A 20,402-nucleotide genomic window follows, 5' to 3' on the forward strand; every position below is an offset into this window, starting at 1 on the left:
ACTGATCGACTGGGTACCAAGCATCTGGAGGCACCCGTCAGAGATAGGTCACATCATTCACATTACATTCACTCTGGGGTTGCTCTTTCGATATTTTCAACAAACGTTATCCAAACAATGGCCATGCTGGAGAAGGGAGTGGGAGACAGGAGGCCGGAGAAGGCCCGGTGAGGAGACAGCCCGAGCCCTGGGACCACCTCACTCTCCATCCAGATGCCGCTGGGCTGCAGCCAGTGCCCCAGTGGCCCTGCAGCACACGGAGGGCAGTGATGAGAACACCCGTCTGCCCCGGCACAGCCCAGGAACCCTGGGTAAGCTGCACACGCTTTAACTGTAGGCATTTTATCAGCCATGGCGTCTATAGAAAAATTAAAAGCAGACTTCCGGGTATTTCAAACATATTTAATGTTCTGAAACTCCCAACTTTAAACCCGAGGCCATCCCCTGAGGGGGCCTGCTGAGCGCTCTGTCTTGTCCACTAGAACCCCCACATGTCCCAGTTACCAGGACACTACACTCGAACACAGATGAAATGGGATGTCTGGGCCCTGGGCCTCACGGTGCCAGAAACTCCCACAGGAGGGACACACGAGGGGGAGGCCAGCACGTGGCTCTCTGGGGCTGATTCTCAGAGCGGGAGTCATCCGCTGTCCCACGGCCACTGTTGTAGGGGGAGACAGTTCTCCCCGAGAGAGCTGCTGAAGAAGCTCTATTTGACATGGAAAGGTGGTCACCTACCACAAAGGATGTCTCTTCAGAGCACAACGTCCATCTATGAAGGTTTTACACAGCTCAGGGTTCAGGGCATCTAGGAATACTTCCCTGCTGAGCGAGGAACCTCCTGGCTCAGCTCTCGGAGCCCAGGGGTGGCAGTGTCGTATTCGGTGATGAAGCATTTGAGCTCCCCCAAGCAGTGCTCGGCCAGTTCCTGTAAGTTCTGCCTCAGGGCAGGCTGGATGGACTTGGCTAAGGAAGGGTCCTTCTCCACCAGCATCTTCACAACCAGCCCGAACGTTTCACAGTCTTGCCGGTAAACCTGCTCAATCTCTCTGGTTTTCATTGCTATGGCTTTAGAACGAGCGCTGAGCTGGCTGAATTCAAAGAATTCCACGCCTTGGGGCGCACTGGATTCAGGTGCCTCGGGCTGCTCCGTGAGCAATGGTGCGGTGGCTGGCGCCTTTGATGAAGGAACCACGGCACGACTCGGTGGCGAAGTATCCCGTGATGTCTGCAAAGACTGGACAGGTGCCTCCTGACTTGGATGCTGCTGGAGTGAGTGAGCTTTGTTTCTTTCCGGAGAGCAGTTCCTGCTGCTGACGCTGTGAGCAGAGTCCCTGCGGCCCACGGGGCAGTGGCGGAGCAAAGGAGCGTCTCTTTTATGGCGACACCGGCCCCTCCCGCCATGGGAAGAGTGGATACTTGTTCTTCTAGAGCCATCTTTCCTGTCCCTCGTGAAAGAGGGAGCCTGCTGTCGCAGGGGCAGCGGGGGGAGAGGGAGTAAGGTCCGCCTCTTCCCGTGCTGAGGCTGTCCCCATCCAGGCCACCCACAGGGAGAGTCATGTCCTCCGTGAGGCGGACCGCTTTTCCCATCAGAAAAACTGCGGTCCTCGTCGCACACCCGGGAACCAGCATGACTGTAGGACCTACTGTGGCTTCCTTCACCCGGGCTGTCTAGCAGTGGGGGCTTCCTTGGCACAGTAGTAGTTACTCCCTGGCAGCCATCAGCAGGGTGGCTGCGCCCAGGCGCGGGTCCGCTTGGGGGTCTCGCATAGTCGCAGCGACCTTGAGGCCACATCTCACCTCCAGCGTCAGCCACGACTAGCCGCCGGAAACCAGGAGCGCGCAGGCCAGACTCCGCCCAGCCACTTCCGGCGCGCGCCGTGACGTCACACACAGGTCTACCAATTCCCCTTTATCCTCTAGACGATGAAGTTGGCTGGCTATACCAGGACACAAAAGAAGTCTGAATTTCTTTCTCTCTTTCTTTCTTTCTTTCTTTCTTTTTTTTTCTTTTTAAGATTTGTTTATTTTGGGGCCAGGGGCCATGGCCTCGCTGCTAAAGTCCTCGCCTTGAACGCCCTGGATCTCATATGGACACAGGTTCTAACCCCGGCAGCTCCACTTCCCATCCAGCTCCCTGCTTGTGGCCTGGGAAAGCAGTCTGACTCTGTAATAACAATAAAATAAATCTTTAAAAATATGTTTATATTTTTATTGGAAAGGCGGATATACAGAGAGGAGGAGAGACAGAGAGGAAGATCTTCAGTCCATGGTTCACTCCCCAAGTGACCGCAACAGCTGAAGCTGTTCCGATCCGAAGCCAGGAGCCAGGAGTTTCTTCCAGGTCTCCCACGCGGGTGCAGGGTCCCAAGGCTTTGGGCTGTCCTCTACTGCTTTCCCAGGCCACAAGCAGGGAGCTGGATGGGAAGTTGAACTGCCGGGATAGAACCGGCGCCTGTATGAGTTCCCGGCGCATGCAAGGTGAGGACCTTTACCACTACGTTATCACACCGTGCCCAGAAGTCTAGATTTCTACTTCTCGTCCCTAATAATTGTTTTTTGCTTTCTTTCTTTTTTTCCTAAAAAAATAATTAAAATAAAATAATAAGACTCTATGGAAGTCTTTAATTGGTTTTCCAAAGGCTCAGACTTGACTTCCCATACATTTAGACTTCTATTTTTTTTTATCTCACTGACAGCTGTTACCTTTATTTTTCTATATCTTAAAGTTTTTTTTCTTAAATTTCAGTCTTAATAATAAAACAATTGATTGACTCTAAAATCTCCCTGGATTGCAGCTCTAGCTGATTTCTTCAGTTTTGTAGTAAAATAGCTTTTTTTTTTTTTTTTACTTATTTCTTCTCTGATCCAGATATTAATGAAAAACCTGCTTGATTTCCAAGTGGTTTTCCCTCAGTCATTTTGAGAGAATTTGTTTAACCGCATTGTTCCTGCTGGTTTGAATAGAGCTTGTGACTTCTGGATTCTCAGTATCATTGAGATTTCCTGAGGCTTTGTTTGGGGGCAAGAAATTCCTGCTGCCTGGGAGCATCCTCATCCGTGGAGCAGGACCGTAACAGGGAAACTAACCCTAATGTGTTCCTCTAATCTCCTGCGTCTGCGACAGCTGACATATACCACTTCCTGAGAGGGACGGACGGGGAAGACATGGCCATGACCCAAAAACAACCAGAGGGAAGAGAAAAAACTGTTAAAGTGGAGCCTTGTGGAGGAGGCGAACTTGGACGCACACGTCAAAAGGCTTCCTGGGCCTTCCTTGCTGGGACATTAAACGGGATATTATGCAAACATATATTTTAGCCAACATTTACTAAAATGTAGGTTTCCATGCAATAATGTCATCGTTTTGAAAACAATGCACACATGAATACATCAGCCAACTTTCTTATATGTATGTTGCATTTGAATAAATTAGGATGTTTGCCTAAAAAACTTAGTCAAGAGGCCAGCACTGTGGCACAGCATATTAAGCTACCCATTGCAACACTGCCATCCTAGATTGGATCCCTGGTTTGAGTCCCCGCTGCTCTGCTTCAGGTCCAGCTCCCTGTTAGCAAGCCTGGAAGAGCAGCAGGTGGCTGGCTCCCTGGGCCCCAGGTGGGAGACCGCGCTGGAGCTCGGTTTTGGCCTGGTCCAGCCTGGCTTTTGCAGCCCTTTGGTGGAGTGAACCAACAGATGAAAAATCTCTGCTCCTCTTTCTCTGTTACTCTTTTATCTGTCTCTCTGTCTTTGATTCTTTGCCTTGCGAGTAAATACATTTCAAAAAAGACAGGGAAGGGCTGGCACAATAGCTCAATTGGCTAATTTTCTGCCTACACGTGTTGGCATCCACATGTGCCAGATTATGTCCCAGCTGGTCCACTTCCCACCCAGCTCTCTGTTCATGTCCTGGGAAAGCCTTTAGACTCTGCACCCGTGTGGGAGATTCAGAAGAAGCTCCTGGCTCCTGGCTTTGGATTGGCTCAGTTCCAGCCATTGCAGCTACTTGGGGAGTGAACAAGCAGATGGAAGATCTTTCTCTCTGTCTCCTTGTCTCTTTCCAATAAAAATAAATACATCTTTAAGAAGACACAGGCAGGGCCTGGTGGCGTGGCCTGGCGGCTAAAGTGCTCTCCTTGAACACGCCCTGGGATCCCATGTGGGCGCTGGTTCTAATCCCAGCAGCTCCACTTCCCATCCAGCAGTGAGTACGGCCCAAAGCTTTGAGACCCTGCACCCGTGTGGGAGACCTGGAGGAAGTTCCTGGCTCCTGGCTTTGGATCGGCACAGCTCCAGCCATTGTGGTCACTTGGGGAGTGAATCATCGGATGGAAGATCTTCCTTTCTATCTCTCCTCCTCTCTGTATATCTGGCTTTGTAATAAAAATAAATCTTTAAAAAGAAAACACAGGCAGTCTAATGTTGGTTTTGGAAAAGTAGTGTTTTCTGTAAACTTGCACAAAGACCTGGCGGTGTGCTCTTCACTGCACATCTGACTCTTGCAACAGCGCCGTGCTTTGTAAGTGGTAATTGATGGTACGGCCATTGTCCTAAGGGCATCTCTCTTAATCTTTGCTGTTTGTATCAGGCAGATTGCATTTAACAGAAACCCAGTTTAGCAACTTGCGATTGGAGCTTGTTTGTCTCATAAGACTAAAAGTCCAAGGGTAGACTGAAGGACAGTGCCATGCCCAAGGAGACCCTCACAGGCATGTGGCACCTCTGGCTTCTGGCCCCACCATCCTGCGGGCATCCCCTCCCTCCTCGCATGCTGCAGACAGCCTCTGCACCTCCAGCAATTCCATCCAGGCTCCAACTCAAAGGTGACGAGACCCAGGATAAAGAACCCCGCACGACCTGTCCCTTATTGATCAGGACAAGTAGACTTTTCTATTTCTCACTGGCCAACACGTCGTCAGATGTTTATCCCTGCCTTACTGTAAAGCAGTCTGGGTGGCAAGAACACACCCTGAGCAAACATGGGCTCTTCTCGGGGAGAAAAGAATGGTCAGCACCATCACGGACAGCTTCTGAAGCAAACATGCAATCACTTTCTTGTGAAAGCTTTTCGTTGTCTCAGTACGGTCCGTCTCCTCTTGGAGCGGGCAGGTGGTATTCAGCTGCAGCTCGGGAGGCTCACATCAGCGTACCTTCTGTTCAGGTTCTGGTTCTGTTGCTAAGGCAGACCCTGGGACGCAGCAGGTGGTGGCTCAAGCAGCGAGGTCCCTGTCACCCTTGTGGGAGGTCAGGGCTCTTGATTTCAGCCTGGCCCTGCTTTGGCTGTTGCAGGTACTTGGCAAATGAATCAGAAAACGCAAGATACCTCTCTCTTTCTGCCTTGATATAAATAAAAATGTAAACAAATATAATAATTTCTGCTCTCCGTTGTTTACCAGTCTCACCTGCGCAGTGGTTCTGCATGTAACTGCAATTCTCCAAAACTACTTTTCAAAAACTTCATTAAAATCTCACTTTTTTGCTTAACATTTGTGGATTCATTTCGCATGTGACAGATTCCATAATATTAAATTCTACAATTATCGAGAGGCTGACCATCAACAAGCTGGACACCTTTGCCCGTGTAAACTGCGGAGAACATGTGAGGAGGGGGTAATTTTATAAAATCTCAATTCGCTGGAACTAGATTCAAACAGTGGCTTCATGTCTAGCTAGCTGTGAAACTTTGGGCAAATTACCTAATCTTTTTGGGCAATTTGCCCTATTTCTTCATTTGTAAAATTGGTGGGGGCAGTGCTGATTAATTACCTATTTCTGCAAAATTACTCACCAAGAAATCCTAACCTACCATTGTTTTATTTTCTCATGTGAGTCAGCAGTTTGGGTTCAGTGGTTCTCCTGTTGGGGTTGCCTGGGTTACTCATCCAGCTGGGACTGGGTGGCTAAGAGAGGGCGCACACCCCTAGCTGGTGACTGCTGATCTTCAACAGGCTTGTCCAGGCTCCTACACAAGAGGGCAGAAGCGGGTGAAGACAGCAAGAGTCAAAGCTGCAAGGTCTCCTGAGCCTTAGCTCGGAAAGCAAAAAGCAGCTTCCGACACATCACATTGTCAAAGCAAGTCACAAAGCCAGGCTCCAGTCAACGTAGGAACAAGAGAGACTCTGCCTAAAGAACATGCAGGCTGCACGTGCTGGCATGGGAATAATGATCATCATCTTCTTAGCAAATACATAGACATAATCATGACAGTCTGTGGTAGGGACGGCAAAGGGAGATAGATAGATAGATAGATAGATAGATAGATAGATAGATAGATAGATTAATGATAGATAGGTAGATAGATACATAGATATATTAAGACAGGGAGACACTTAGCACCTGGAACCTTGGCTGGTAATTGTAAGTGATCAGTGTCTGTCAGTCTTTATTATCATCCTTTTTTTTTTTTTTTTTTAAATTGTCACTGTGCTGGGAATACTTTCATTTCCCAAGGCAACCCCAGCTGCAGGACCTGGAATATTACGTACTCAGTTAACAGGTCCGTTAGACCACAGCCTTCTCTTTTGTTTCTTCATGTCCTCTGTGATGCGACTTTTGCTCTCTGTGTTTGTCTGCCACATTGTTTGGAGCGTACATGTTTAGAAGGTGAACAATGCTTAAATGTTCCAGGATCTCCCTCTCCTGTTTGGTACTTGGCCCCTTGGGTTCTGTGTGCACCAAGATTGCTACCACTACTGAGCTTTCTTGTTTTCTGCATTTTCCTAGTCTCTCTTTATTCTAAAGTAAAGTCTTCACCTTTTTTTTGCACCTGCTGCAGACTGGCCTCCCCAGAAAGGGAGGGGCACTGAAGGGGAAGAACTGCACCCCACATCTGGGTACATGGTGGCTGAGCAGAGCCAAGAGGAATCCATGAAATCCAGGAGCTGCAACAGGGGCGAGAGGGCTTAGAGTTCTTCAGAATTGCTTGGGTGCTTGCCAGGCCAGGCTCGCCAGCAGTTAGGGGAAGTGGAGATGAGTGGGAGAAGAGGGAACCTGCAGACTGGGGTTGGCAGTGTGGGCAGGGACAACACTCTTCACATGGCAACCTCCTGGGTAGCAGGGACCACCCCTGGCCAAAGGGGGCCACCTGAGCCCAGCCCTCCTGGACCTGAAGGTGGCACGCAGTGTGTCTGTGCAGTCCCTAGTTCTGTTCTGTGTGTTGTGTGGCCCAGCACCTAGCAGTGCCTGACAAAGCATTGAGTCCTAAATGAACGAATAAATCTGTATTTTAGCAGCAGTGAAAAACTACATACAGCTCCCCCCAAAGGCCCTCCAGCCCCAGTAAGCTACAAGATTCATCACACACTTAACAGGCAGAGAAACCAAAGCCCACAAGGAAACAGGAACTGCCTGGACGGTCCAGCCTGGGCTCCAGGGCAGGATGTATTTAAAAGGCAGAACCATGGAGAGAGATCATCCCTCTGCTGGTTCAGTCTGGGCCAGGCAGACTCCTATATGGGTGTCAGAGGCCCAAGCTCCAGGGCCATCCGCACTACCTTTTCAGGTGCACCAGCAAGAAGCCGGATAAGAAGCAGAACAGTCGGGACCCTAATTAGCACTCTGACAAGGGATGCGGCTCCAGTAAGGGATGCTGGCATTACAAGGGTGGCGTAACCTGCTATGCCACAACGCTGGCCCCACACCATGTTCTTTCTAAGTTTGTGCATATGTTGTGGGAGGTGCTGCTGACTCTCACCCCCAGGTTGGGAGCACCGTGGCTACTGCACTCTGATCTCCATCCTCCATCTCCATAGCAGGCCAAGTCTCTGCCTGTGGCACTGGCATCCAATATGGGAGCTGATTCAAGTTCCAGCTGTTTACATTTGATCCTGCTTCCATCTAATTCACCAGGGAAAGCAAAAGACCATAACCCAAGTGCTTGGCCCCTAGTATCCACGTGGGAGAATTAGCAGAAGCTCCTGACTCCTGGCTTCGGACTGCTCAGCTCTAGCCATTGTGGCCATTTGGGGAGTAAACCAGTGGATGGAAGATCCCTCTTGCTCTGCCTCTCCTTCTCCCTCTATTAACTCTTCCTTTCAGATAAATAAGCCTTAAAAATATATAAATAGGGCCCGGCGTGATAGCATAGTGGTTTAAGTCCTCGCCTTGCACATCCGGGATCCCATATGGGTGCCGGTTCTAGTCCCGGCAGCCCCACTTCCCATCCTGCTCCCTGCTTATGTCCTGGGAAAGCAGTGGAGGACGGCCCAAAGCTTTGGGACCCTGCACCCCTGTGGGAGACCTGGAGGAAGCTCCTGGGCCCGGCGCGATGGCACAGTGGTTAAGGTTCTCGCCTTGCACATCTGGGATCCCATATGGGCGCCAGTTCTAATCCTGACAGCCCCACTTCCCTTCCAGCTCCCTGCCTGTGGCCCGGGAAAGTAGTCAAGGACGGCCCAAAGCCTTGCAACCCTGCACCCTCTTTGGAGACCCGGAAGAAGCTCCTGGCTTCAGATTGGCTCAGCTCCAGCCATTGCGGCTGCCTGGGGAGTACTCATCGGACGGAAGATCTTCCTCTCTGTCTCTCCTCTCTGTACATCTGCCTTTCCAATAAAAATAAAATAAATGTTCTTAAAAAGTATATAAAGAACTGAGTATTGGAAAAACAGCCTAATCTAGTCACCAAATGTTCACTGAACATCTACTGTGCACAGCAATCTACAGGGACATTGCGAAGAAGTTGCACTGTAGTGGCCAATGATGCCCATTACCCCTGCAGATGCATGAAGCTCCTCCCACCAAGGGACCCTTAGTTTCCCTCCCCTGGAATCCTGGCCAGCCTTGTGAACTGCTCTGACCAAGCCATCTTGACCTTCCAGCTCTGGCCAAGCACCACATTCACTTCAGTCTTCAGCATGACCCTAGCCAACATCACGTACAACAGTGGGACTGCCAAGCCGAGCCCAGCCACTGCACGCTGACTGGAAGCCCGTGACTTCTGCAGTGGCTGCATCAACATGTAATTGACACACAAGAGGAGCTATATCATAAACAATCAGCATCACAAATATCATCTACTACATTACTTATTATATCAATGATTAATGATTCCCAACTCTTTGGTTTCATGTCCATAAATATCCTCCTTTCCTTCTTTTAGGAATACGCATCCCTACACACTCAGGGCCTTCCCCAGCAGGTCTCCCTCCTTGGGGCAAGGCTAGGTGATCAAAATATCCCCCTAAAATGCAATGTCCACATCTGCTGCCTTCTTAACACATCAGGTGGGCTGTGTCAGAAACCCTCCACTCTCTTCCTCTGCCCCAGCTGTGCACCTGGCTCTAGACAGGTTCCCTCCCACCCACTCTGCCACCAGGGAAAGAAGGAAGTCTCGAACAACCCAACTTTTTGCCAAACTCATGGTATATACAATTTGCCCCCTGCTGCTCCCCTCCTGTGCCAGCCTCACCTCTACTTCCACACCCAGACACCAGCCTCTATAGGGTAAAGTTTCTGGAGTAGGGAAGGTTCCCAGGCAACAAGTCCTGTGGGCACCTGCACCCCTTTTCACCCACATCCACTCACCCTTGCTGTGGTGAGCTTGCACAGGGAGCTCCCCACCTCACCCTCTCTTCCTCTCTGGTATAGTCTAACCATGGCCACAACGCTGGGTTCAGGTTTGGATATAGAACCCAAGGCTCTGCAATCAGGGTGAATTCCAGCATATCCGTGTTTCTTTGGGGAAGGGAAACAGCATCTGTCATTAGATTGCTCCTTGCAAGAACAATATAAGCTTGGAGCTGCTAGGGCTGCCCCAGGAAGACGGCTTGCTAGGGAATGAGACCCACATGGCAGACAGCAGAGCTGAGCTAGAGACAGGGACGCGGGGATGGAGTGGGGAGGGGAGAAGGCAAAGGAAGACAGGGCGTCACAGAAGCAGGATGACCCCAAGAGCAGGAGTCAGGTGTCTGAGGGGTCCACCCTGGCAGGCCTGGGGGCCCCTTGCATTCTGTAGAGCACAGAACATGTTCAGGGAGACTTCAACAGATTTTACTGGCAAGTTCTTGAGTGTGAGCTACTAATGTCATTGACAAGTTAGATCATTAGCTTTTCATGTTCATCTGCATATAAGCTAGGGCTATAATGGGACTTGCAAGTGACAGGAAACTGATTTCAATTGGCACAAACATCCAGGGTGCTTATGAACTCACCCATTCTATCACAGGAAGAACAGGTGGCTTCACCTTCAGAACAGCCAGATGCAAAGATCAGGACACCCCAGGGCTGGGGTGGGCATTTGACTCAGCTGTGAAGGCACCCCTTGGAACGCCCCTAGCCCATAGAGTCAGCTTCCTGCCAAGACACATGCTGGGAGACAGCAGCTGATGGTTTGAGCACATAGGCCCTGGCCACATGTATGGGACACCCAGAGTGCATTCCAAGCTCTAGTTTCAGCTTGGTCCAACCCTACCTATCACAGGCATTGGGGAGTGAGCCAGCAGATCTCAGTCTCTGTTTCAAATACATGACAATAAACACCCTGGACCTTCTTCGCATGTCAGATCCATTCTGCTACAGACCGGCTTTGAGAGGCAGGGAAAGTGACCTCAAGCCTTGCCCCTCTAGCGGGAAAGCTTTTGATTGGCCAGAGTGTATCACATGTCCTTCCACGTGGCCAAGGCTAAGTAGGAAGGTTGGTGCAGATTTGGCCTCCAGGTGAGCTTCACAGCCAGTCTTTTTTTTTTTTTTTTAAATATTTAGTCACCTATGAGGTGAGTCTGAAGCTGCAGGTATGGGTGCTCTACTATCCTGACCATGTGGCTGCACTGGGAGAATCTGGGCCAAGTCCTTGGGCAGCCTGGCAATGCACTCTGGCATCTGGGGGGTGTGGGCTTATAGGGAGTCAGAGAGATGTCATAGATAGGGATTAGCAAGGACCTTAAGGTTCATGTCCAGGTGAGGAATGACTTCTCTGGAACTTCCATGGACAAGGCCACTGTACTTGAAAGGCTACAGCATGGAACCCACCAGAGTGTCAGAAAAGGGAACAGGTTCTGTGAAGCTGTGCCATGCAGTCCTCAAACACATGCGTGCATCAGGTCTGGGGGTAGAATCTGCAGGGGAGTATGTGGGCTCACCCGTGTGGAACAGCAATTTCTGCTGGCATGCACAAGAACTGTGGCTGGGAACAGGCCTGTTTTGGGAGCTAAGCGGATGCCTCAGCTGGGCCAACATCAGTGAACTCGAGTGCCAGAATCGGTGTATTGTCCTGGGATGAACACAGCTGCAGTCTGTCTCAGCATGGGTGTGGCCTGGCTCTGGGGGAAGACTGGGTTGGGCCAAACTCCAGCACCCACTGGTACTTGTGAGAGTCAGGGTGGGCATAGAACGGGTGGGGCTAGGTCTTGGCTCCTGCTGAACCACATGAAAGCTGTGTCTGGGTATGGACCAGGTGTGGATGGGCTGCAACATCTAACAGTAAGAACCAGGAAAGGGTATGGGCTGACTGGGCAAGGACACTGGTCCTGCCTGGACAAGGCCAGCCTGGGCCAGGGACCCACTGGTACGCTCAAGTGCATTAGCGTGGAACGCAGGCACAAATGGGGCAGCCAAGATTTGAACCGGCACCCAAGAGGAATGCCGCATCGCAGACCGTGGCTTATCTTGCTGTGCCCAGCAATCAGTCTCAATTTTGTGCATTTGGGATGGAGAGGACAAGAGGGGAGAAGCCACCGGGTGGACAGCACAGCCAGCCTGGTGTCCTGACAAGCAGCAGTGCCTGGGCCAGGGAAGCCCGGAGCCTCGGAGTGGGAGAGTGGCTTCCAGGCAGGAGGCCTGCCAGCCCTGTCAGGAGGGAGGTGCACGCACAGAAAGCTGACTCGCCTGTGAATTATGCAGAGTGGAGTTCATGGTAGCTTTGATGGTGTTTAATTAAATATTTGGCACATTTAATTAATTAAATATTTAAACGTTAAATACAGAATCAGATGTGACTTAGTGGACATTCTATCTCCACAGCTATTAGTCATTCAACAGACCTCTGAAAGGAGCCTGCAGAGCCCCCACCCCCACCCCTGCATGAAGAAAGACTCTGGGTGACGGGGGGGGGGTGGGCATCATTAATTAATCACCGGTAGGGACTGCACTGGCTCCACTGCCTCGAAATGTCACTTGTCACTTGGTGGAGCTGCTCTTGTTGGGTTCCAGAGTCAACATACAGGACGATGCAATAGGCAGAGTCCCCGACTCTGGATGGCAAAACCAGCCCTGAACACACACACCCCTGTCCCCTCCGTCAGTGCTCAGGGCCCCACAGGGCCATGGTGACAGGTGGCTTCTGTGGCTCCTGTCCTCTACCCAGGAGAGTTACGGGCTCTTTGACCGCCACGGAAGGGGGTGCCGCCTCACGTGGGGGGACATGCACACTGCACAAAGCGTGCTACCCTCAGTTCCCCTCCACTTGGGGCTGGGGAGTCCCTGCGGTTCCCAGCTCTTAGCACCTCCAACAGCCAGGATGGTAGAGGTCCCCGAGACAGTAAGGTAGGTCTGCTGTCACCTTGTTCTCAGGGTGGGAGGTGTCGACTCCCCCTACACACTCAGGCCCCGCTCCGACCAGGCACGGGGAAGGCCTGCATACGGTAAGAATGGAGCCTGGGGATGACAGGTGTTGGCAGCCTAGACAGCCTGGCAGGCCTAGCATGTTCCCTGCCTTTCGCTTGGCTGTCTTGCTCTTGCGGCCCCTTGCCTGGCGAGCCAGAGTCCCGTGCAGGATCTGGGCTTCCTTAGATCTTGGCACATTCTGTTCCCTCTGCCTGAAATGTCAAGATGCTGACTCCAGGAAGCCCAGCATCTCAGGGATACGCATGCAGTCCCAGGCAGGAGCAGCTGGATGGCCACCAGACTGCCTCATCTCGTTTCTAGGCACGTTCCAGGGTCTGGATGCGCAGAAATCCCACAGGCACCTGGGACCCTGTTGTGGAGAACAGTGGGTGCCAGTGGGTACAGGGGAAGTGGCCAGGAGAAAGACTCGGAGCTGCCACCTACTGCTCGCTGGGAGAAATGCCTGGCTGGTTCCAGAAATCACGACCTGAAAGGTGCCTGAGCAAGGGCTCCTGCCAGCCTACCTGGGCTCCAAGCACACACGGGAGCAGGGAGGAAAAGCAAAAAGGGGTGGGAAAGAAGTGGAAAATGGAGAGCATCGCTAAGACAGTACTTCAAAGAGTCTGGAGAGCGGCGTTGTGGAATAGCTGACTAAGCTTCATGTCTGTACCTCCAGCTTTTCATATGGGTACCAGCTGAGTCCCACCTTCCAATCCAGCTCCCTGCTGACATCCTGGGAAAGCAGCAGAGGACGGCCCAGGTGTTTGGCCTCCTGCACCCACAGAGCAGACCCAGAAGAGCCTCAGACCAGCCTGGCTCTGGCCGTGGTAGCCATCTGGGGAGCGAACCAGCGGATGGAAGATTTCTGTCTCTCCTTCTCTCTGCAATTTCGCGTTTTAAATAAAAATAAATAAATAAATAAATAAATAAATAAATAAATAAACAAACAAATCACCAGACCCACGGTCTATTTAAAACTGAACGATTTAGCATATTTTATACCAAAAATAAATGTGATGCAATACCATTAGTCTTTTCCTAAGAATCAGGCTGACACGGTGTACAGAATGAAGCCACTGTCTGAACTGGCATTCCTTATGGACGCTAGTTCAAGACCCAGCTGCCCCACTTCCCATCCAGCTGTCTGCCAACACACGGGAGACGATAGGTCAGCTGTTGGCATCCCACTGTCCACGTGGGACAGACAGAGCTCCAGGGACCTGGCTTCAGTGTAGCCTAGCCCTGGCCTTGCAGCCATTTGGGGAGTGAACCAGCAGATGGAAGATCTCTCTGCCTCTGCCTCCCACTGTCTCTTTGTAACTCTGCTTTTCAAATAAATCTCTTTAAAAAAACAACAAAGAAATAAACTGGAAGGAATGGGAGGATTTAATCTAAAAGCCATGCACTTGCTTATGCAGCTGCACAGGTGTGTCCTGCTAGGCGGCATGGGCCTAAGGCTGTGACGCTGAGTGACCTGCGATGGAGCCCGGGCCGCCATCGCTCCTTGCCCACAGGAGAACTGAAGCCGCAGCATGGAATAGGTTATCCCCAAACGGGGTCTGGCAACCCAGGCTGGCCCTCATTCCTCCTCCAGCTGCCAGTCCTGGCACAAGCCCCGAGGGCTCCAGGCTTCAGGGTCTGGGCGCCCACCTCCCCAGCCTCCCAGCCTTGCCTCCCTGCCCGTTTTATAAATCTGTATTGGGCCGGAGAGATGGCGAGGAGCTATTTTTGAGGGAGAATTCAGCACATTGACAAACTTCGTTATTCATGCAAACAGCCAGCCTGGCAGCCCTGATTACGCACACCGCGCATTTGTGAGTGACTGAGCGCTCATCAAAGACGCCAGCGGGTCGCGAGGGCGCCACCCGCCCAGCCCACCTTGCCCGCTGCCTTTGTGCTTCCCGCACACCCTCTAGCGGGCTGCCGAGCCGCGTTCCCCGACGTGCGGAAACCCCTCCGCGCTCCGTGTTAAAGGCTTAATTAACCTTGTGCATTGGCGGGGCCGGCTCCACCTGGCTCTCCACCGCATGAAAGCGCGGCGCAGCAGAGAGCTCGGGAGGCGCGCGGCGCGGGGCACTCGCGGTCTTCCACAGAGCAGGAGTTGAAAGCACTCGTTTGTTCCTTCCACAGAGTGCTGAAGGGCTTGGAGTAGTTCATGAAAGCTTCAATGTGCCTGCCTGTGTGCGCGCGTTCGTGTGCGCGCGGCAAGCGCATAGAGTTGGTGTGCAGAGAAGAAAAAAAAAAAAAAAAGACATCACACAGATTTATTTTCATCTCTCTGCCAGCCCACCCCATAGCAACAGTGAACACTTGGTCTATGTAAACTCGAGAAAACAAGAAATATTTTAGCAAGCCGTCTCTGCCGACGGCGAGTGCCAATTTTTCCTTTTTTCCTTTTTTTTTTTTTTTTTTAATTGGAGCGTTCTCCTTGGAGAGGGAGGCCCCTGCCTTCAGGGGAGGGAGGGAGGAAGCCAAGGAGATACTCAGCTTAGGGACAGGTGGTGGCCAGGACAAAGGGAGACAGGGCCACCCCCACCACCAAGAACCCTGGATGTGCAACTTCCAGAAACCCTTGTCGCTGTGGACTTTATCCCACCAGCGTCCTCTCTCCCTTCCAGCGGTGGAGAACCCCCCTCTGTCCGGGGACTGGAGTGGTCGCGTGCAGTGCTGTGTCTCTCTGGCTTCTGGGACTGGCGTAAGGACAGACCAGTGGGGCTCAGTTCAGAGGCTTGTGCTGGAATGCACCGGAAGGTCGTTCGTTCCTCCAACAGACTGGTCAGGTGGGGTTAGAGCTCATGACTAACCTGAGCTCAGACACACATCTTGTGACAGGAGACTCCAGATGTCAGCTCTCCCAGTGGACCTCTCTTAGGAGAGGTGGCTCTGCTAAGCAGGAATAGAAACCGAAATCCTATAAAAATCAACAACAACAACAACAACAATAATAAAACCCTACTGGGCTAACTGCCCGAGCCCCTTTAGATCCTCTCATGAGAAGGATGAGAAAGTCATGAGACCTGCCCCATCAGACAGCAGGAACTGTGAGGATGCCAAGCTGCCTTCCCTTATCAGCTCCAACTCTGCCTGCAGGTCCACAGCTCCGGGGAGGGGAGGGGGAGTCTGAAGGGGAGGGGAGGGGAGGATGAGGGAGGGGAGGAGAGGGCAGGGGAAGGGAGGGGAGGGGAGTGAAGGGGAGGGCGGGCTGCGAGCCCAGGAGCCTGAGACCTGGGGGTAGTGGGGGTGGGGCGGGGCCACTGCCTAGGAAGGGGTCCTAGACCCTGGCCCCCTGGTATCACAGCTTGTGAGTGCTTCGCAGACTTCCAGGTCTCCCCTCCACCACTCCGCTGACCGTAAAACAGTAGAAAGGAAGAGGAAAGTGACTTTTGACCCAGATCCAAGACTTTTCCTTCATTTACTGCAGCAGGGAAGATATGCCCAAGACAGAGCCAGGAAAATGTCATTTACTGTGAGTCCTGGCATGGGTCATGGGGGAGCCCTCCCAGCCACCGAGCGTCTCCCTCCAAGCCTCTGTTCTTGTCCCCGCAAAGGAGCTCACACCGGGCCATCCTTCTGTGGATAAACAGCCACAGGTTCCAACCCGACCTGAAGGCGCTGACCAGGGAGACACTGGTGGACACTGGTGGACACTGGTGGACTCAGCTTGCACCACTGGGCAACCATCTCCCAAAGCCTTCCCAACTTCAAGTCCAGGAACCTGCAACAAGAAAGTGACTGGAGAAATGGAGGCAGGAAGGGGCTCTTGAAGGGGAGTCTCGTGACCAAATGCTTAGAGCGCTTGCAGACTGTGGGACCTTACAAGGACCTGAGCAAGGTTACAGTTAAACACACACACAAATAAACCCGCAGGTGACAGGAGCTTAGTTTAGTCTCAACTTCATTGGACACAAAAGAGTATCCCTAACATTCAGAAACTTCTGAGATTTTCAAACTTGTCACCACTCAGAGAAATGACACATATCTGTGATGACAAGCATAATAGCTTGGATTGAATCACTTACACATGCATTTTATAGTATATGCGTATCCCAAAACATTAGGTTGCATACTGTAAATAAACACAATGTATGGTCACACCTTAATAAGGCAGGGGTTGGCAGGCATCAGGACTCTTTAGAACAGTATAAAGAATGCAGAGTTTCTGTAATATGTCATCACAAAGTCAACGCTAAAATCAATCACCCAACATATGCAGGTAGGAAACTGTATCCCAAGAGTGAGGAGGAGGCCCAGCGCGGTAGCATAGCAGCTAAAGTCCTCGCTTCGAAAGTGCCAGGATCCTGTATGAGCGCTGGTTCTAATCCCGATGGTGCTGCTTCCCATCCAGCTCCCTGTTTGTGCCCTGGGAAAGCAGTTGAGGATGGCCCAAAGCCTTGGGACCCTGCACCCTCTTTGGAGACCCGGAAGAGCTCCTGGATCTTGGCTTCAGATTGGCTCGGCTCCAGCAGTTGCGCTCACTTGGGGAGTGAATCATCGGACGGCAGATCTTCCTCTCTGTCTCTCCTCCTCTCTGTATATCTGACTTTGCAATAAAAGTAAATCTTAAACAAAACAAAAAAGCAAGATTGGTGGGACAAACAAAACAAATGGCCAAAATACACAATGTTATTTAACTATGCTATATATAAATAAAAATGTTCTAAATTTTCTAATTAAAAAGCAGAGACAATAACTAACTTTATTTTTCAAGTGTATGGGAACCAGTTCAGGCTGCTCCACTTCCCATCCTGCTCCCTGCCTGTGTCCTGGGAAAGCAGCAGAGGACGGCCCAAAGCCTTGGAACCCTGCACCAGCGTGGGAGACCAGGAAGAAGCTCCTGGCTCCTGGCTTTGGTTCAGCTCGACTCCAGCTGTTGTGGCCATTTGGGGAGTGAACCAGCAGATGGAAAAGCTTTTTTTCTGTCTCTCCTTCTCTCTGCAAGTCTGATTTGCCTTTTCAATATGAAGGATCTTAAAAAAATTGCTAAAAATAAAAAAGCTGGCATACTTTTATTAGTATATTAATGTCAAACTAAGTAAAACTCAGAATAAGGAATATTGGCAAGCAGAAAAAGTTACATTTCATCAGAATGAAAGGATCAGTTAATCATGAATACACTGAATTATAGATTCATGCACATCTAATAAAAGAGTTCTGGAGTGGATGTTTCATGTAGTCATTAAGATGGTGCTTGGGAAATCAGAAAAGATAAAAGTTAAAAAATTTTTTTAATTTAAAAAAAGATGCTGCTTGGGACATCTGTGTCCTACATTGGAATATTTGGTTTAAATTCTGGTCTGGCTCCTCTGCTTCCTGGCCAGCTTCCTGCTAAACGCACATCCTAGGCGATGCTTGTTCAAGGGCTTGGGTCCCTGCCACCTGTGGGAGGCCCCAGCCTGAGTTCTGGCCTCCGCACTTAGATCTGGTGTAACTCTAGTTGTTGCAGGTTTGGGGGAGGGAATCAGCCGGTAGGCTCTGTCTCTCTCTCTCTCTTTAAAATAAGTGAAACAAGTAAAAAGTGCAAATTTGAAAAGCTTCAAAGTATTTTAGAAATAGAGTAAAGAAACTGAAAGCAGAAGTGGAACAATTACATGGGTGGAGGCGTCACCACTCCTCCCGCGGTAACTAACAGCCAGAGTAGAATGTGAAACTGCCGTAGCATCAGGATGCACGTGTTTTCAATGATTTGTTTAATGTCTGTCTGACAGCATCATGGGCCTCAACTCTAGCCTCAGTGAGTCAGAAGGCTGAAGTCAGTAGAGACAGAAACTGACCATAATGAAATCAATTTAGAATTCAGTGACAAAAACAGTATTTGGAAAAATCTCCAAATATCCAGTAACTAAATAAGAGATTTCCAATAAAAGTAAATAACAAATTCATAATCAATCAAGTAGGAATCAGATGGCAATAAACAAAAAAAAATTTTGAAATGAGTGAAAACGAAAATAGAACATAACAAAATTTATGAGACAGAGCCCAGCATGATGGCTCAGTGTGTAAATTTTCACCTTGCAAGGACAAGAATCCCATATGGGCAAGTTAGTGCCCCAGCTGCTCCATTTCCCGTCCTGGGAAAGCAGTAGAGGATGTAGAGGATGGCCCAAAGCCTTGGGACCTTGCACCCACATGGGAGACCAGGAAGAAGTTCCTGGCTCCTGGCTTCAGATCGACTCAGCCCCAGCCGTTGCAGCCATCTGGGGAATGAACGGTGGATGGAAGGTCTTGCTGTCTCTCATTCTCTTTGTAAATCTGATCTGTCTTCCCAATAAAAATAAACAAATCTTTTTCAAAAGTTTTATGAGATACAGCCAAATCAGTATTTCAGGGCAAATTTATAGCTTTGCATGCTTTTAGTAGGGGCCAGCATTGTGGCTCGGTGAGCTGACAGCTGCACCGACAACATCCTACGTTGGAGCATGGGCTTGAATTCAGTTCCCTGACAGTGTGCCTGAGGGGACAGTGGAAGAGGTCCAGCTCTCTGAGCCCTGCCACCCACAGGAGACATCCAGACAGAGCTCCAGGCTCCTGGCTTCAGCATGGCCTAGCCTGGGCCATAGGGGCCATTTGGGGAGTGAACCAGTGAATGGAAAATCTCTCTGTGTTTCTGTCCATCCTCCTTCATATTAATTAATTAATTTTAATCTTTGCGGCCATTTGGGGGCGTAAGCAAGCAGATGGAAGATCTCTTGTTCTCTGTTACTCCCTGTATATCACTCTGCCCTTCAAATAACAAACACATGTCTTAAAAACGCTAATAGTACTGGGTCAGGGCCGCGGTGTGTTATGCTGGGCCTCTGCTGATGGCACTGGTGACCCATATGGGCACCAGCTCATGTCCCTGCAGCTCCATTTCTAATCCAGCGCCCTGCTTCTGACCTGGGTGAACAGTGGAGGATGGCCCAAGTCCGTGGACCCCTCACCTACTTGCGAGACCCAGTGAAGCTCCTGGCTTCGGCTCAGCTCTGGCCATTGCAGCCATCTGGGGAGTGAACCAGTGGATAGAAGACTTCTGTGTCTCTCCTTTCTGCAGTTGCCTTTTCAATAAAACTAAATCTTCAAAAAAATGCTCATTGACCTAAACCTAAATGCTCAAGACCTAAAACCTACCCTGAATGTTGAAAATCTAGGGCCCAGCGCCGTGGTCTTGCAGCTAAAGTCCTTGTCTTGAAAGCGTCAGGATCCCATATGGGTGCCAGTTCTGATCCCAGCGGCCCCACTTCCCTGCCTATGGCCTGGGAAAACAGTCAAGGATGGCCCAGGGACTTGCTACCCTGCACCCATGTGGGAAACCCAGAAGAAGTTCCTGGCTCCCGGCTTCAGATCAGCGCAGTACCAAATATGGCTGTCACTTGGGGAGTATATCATTGGACAGAAGATCTTTCTCTCTCTTTCCTTCTCTCTGTATGTCTGACTTTGTAATACAAATAAATAAAAATCTTTAAAAAAAAAGTTGAAAATCTAACCTGAAACAAATGAAAATAAAATAGTTTTAAATATACGAAAATGGGCCTTTTCTTTGAAAAAAAAAAAAGTAAATATGATACAATTTTAGGGGAGACTAATTAAAAAAAAAAAAAGAGATAGTTCTTCAAGGAAAAGCAAATTCCATCTGGCCACAGCGCACCTTTGATGACCAGATGTGTATGTTTTTCCCACATATTAACAAGGAGTAATTCTCTACGCTCCCCAGTGGGATCTAATTCAACCAATCCCAGGGCTGTCTACCTGGGACCAGCAAGGCCTGGTGCCCAGACCCCTCCCACTGCAGATGGCAGCAACAAGCATACCCACACTTTAAAAACTGAGTTCCACAATCTCTTCCTTCTGTTGACGTAGTCTGTCCAGGCCACTCAGAGATTTCCGAG

The 20,402-nt window shown here is 50.4% G+C and overlaps 1 protein-coding gene across 1 annotated transcript in view; it reads right to left on the reverse strand.

The window, feature by feature from the left end:
* Window positions 1–808: 808 nt before the first annotated feature.
* Window positions 809–20,402, reverse strand: part of LOC121153816 (periphilin-1-like) — a 36,042-nt gene continuing 16,448 nt past the window's right edge. The window contains exon 3 of the mRNA XM_040976559.1: window positions 809–1,818. Within this exon, the coding sequence (XP_040832493.1) occupies window positions 809–1,818 (1,010 nt within the window). The remainder of the gene's footprint in view (window positions 1,819–20,402) is intronic.

The sequence above is a fragment of the Ochotona curzoniae genome, unplaced genomic scaffold, assembly GCF_017591425.1.
Source record: "Ochotona curzoniae isolate NIBS_2020 unplaced genomic scaffold, NIBS_Ocur_1.0 contig_2699, whole genome shotgun sequence".
NCBI classification, from domain to species: domain Eukaryota; kingdom Metazoa; phylum Chordata; class Mammalia; order Lagomorpha; family Ochotonidae; genus Ochotona; species Ochotona curzoniae.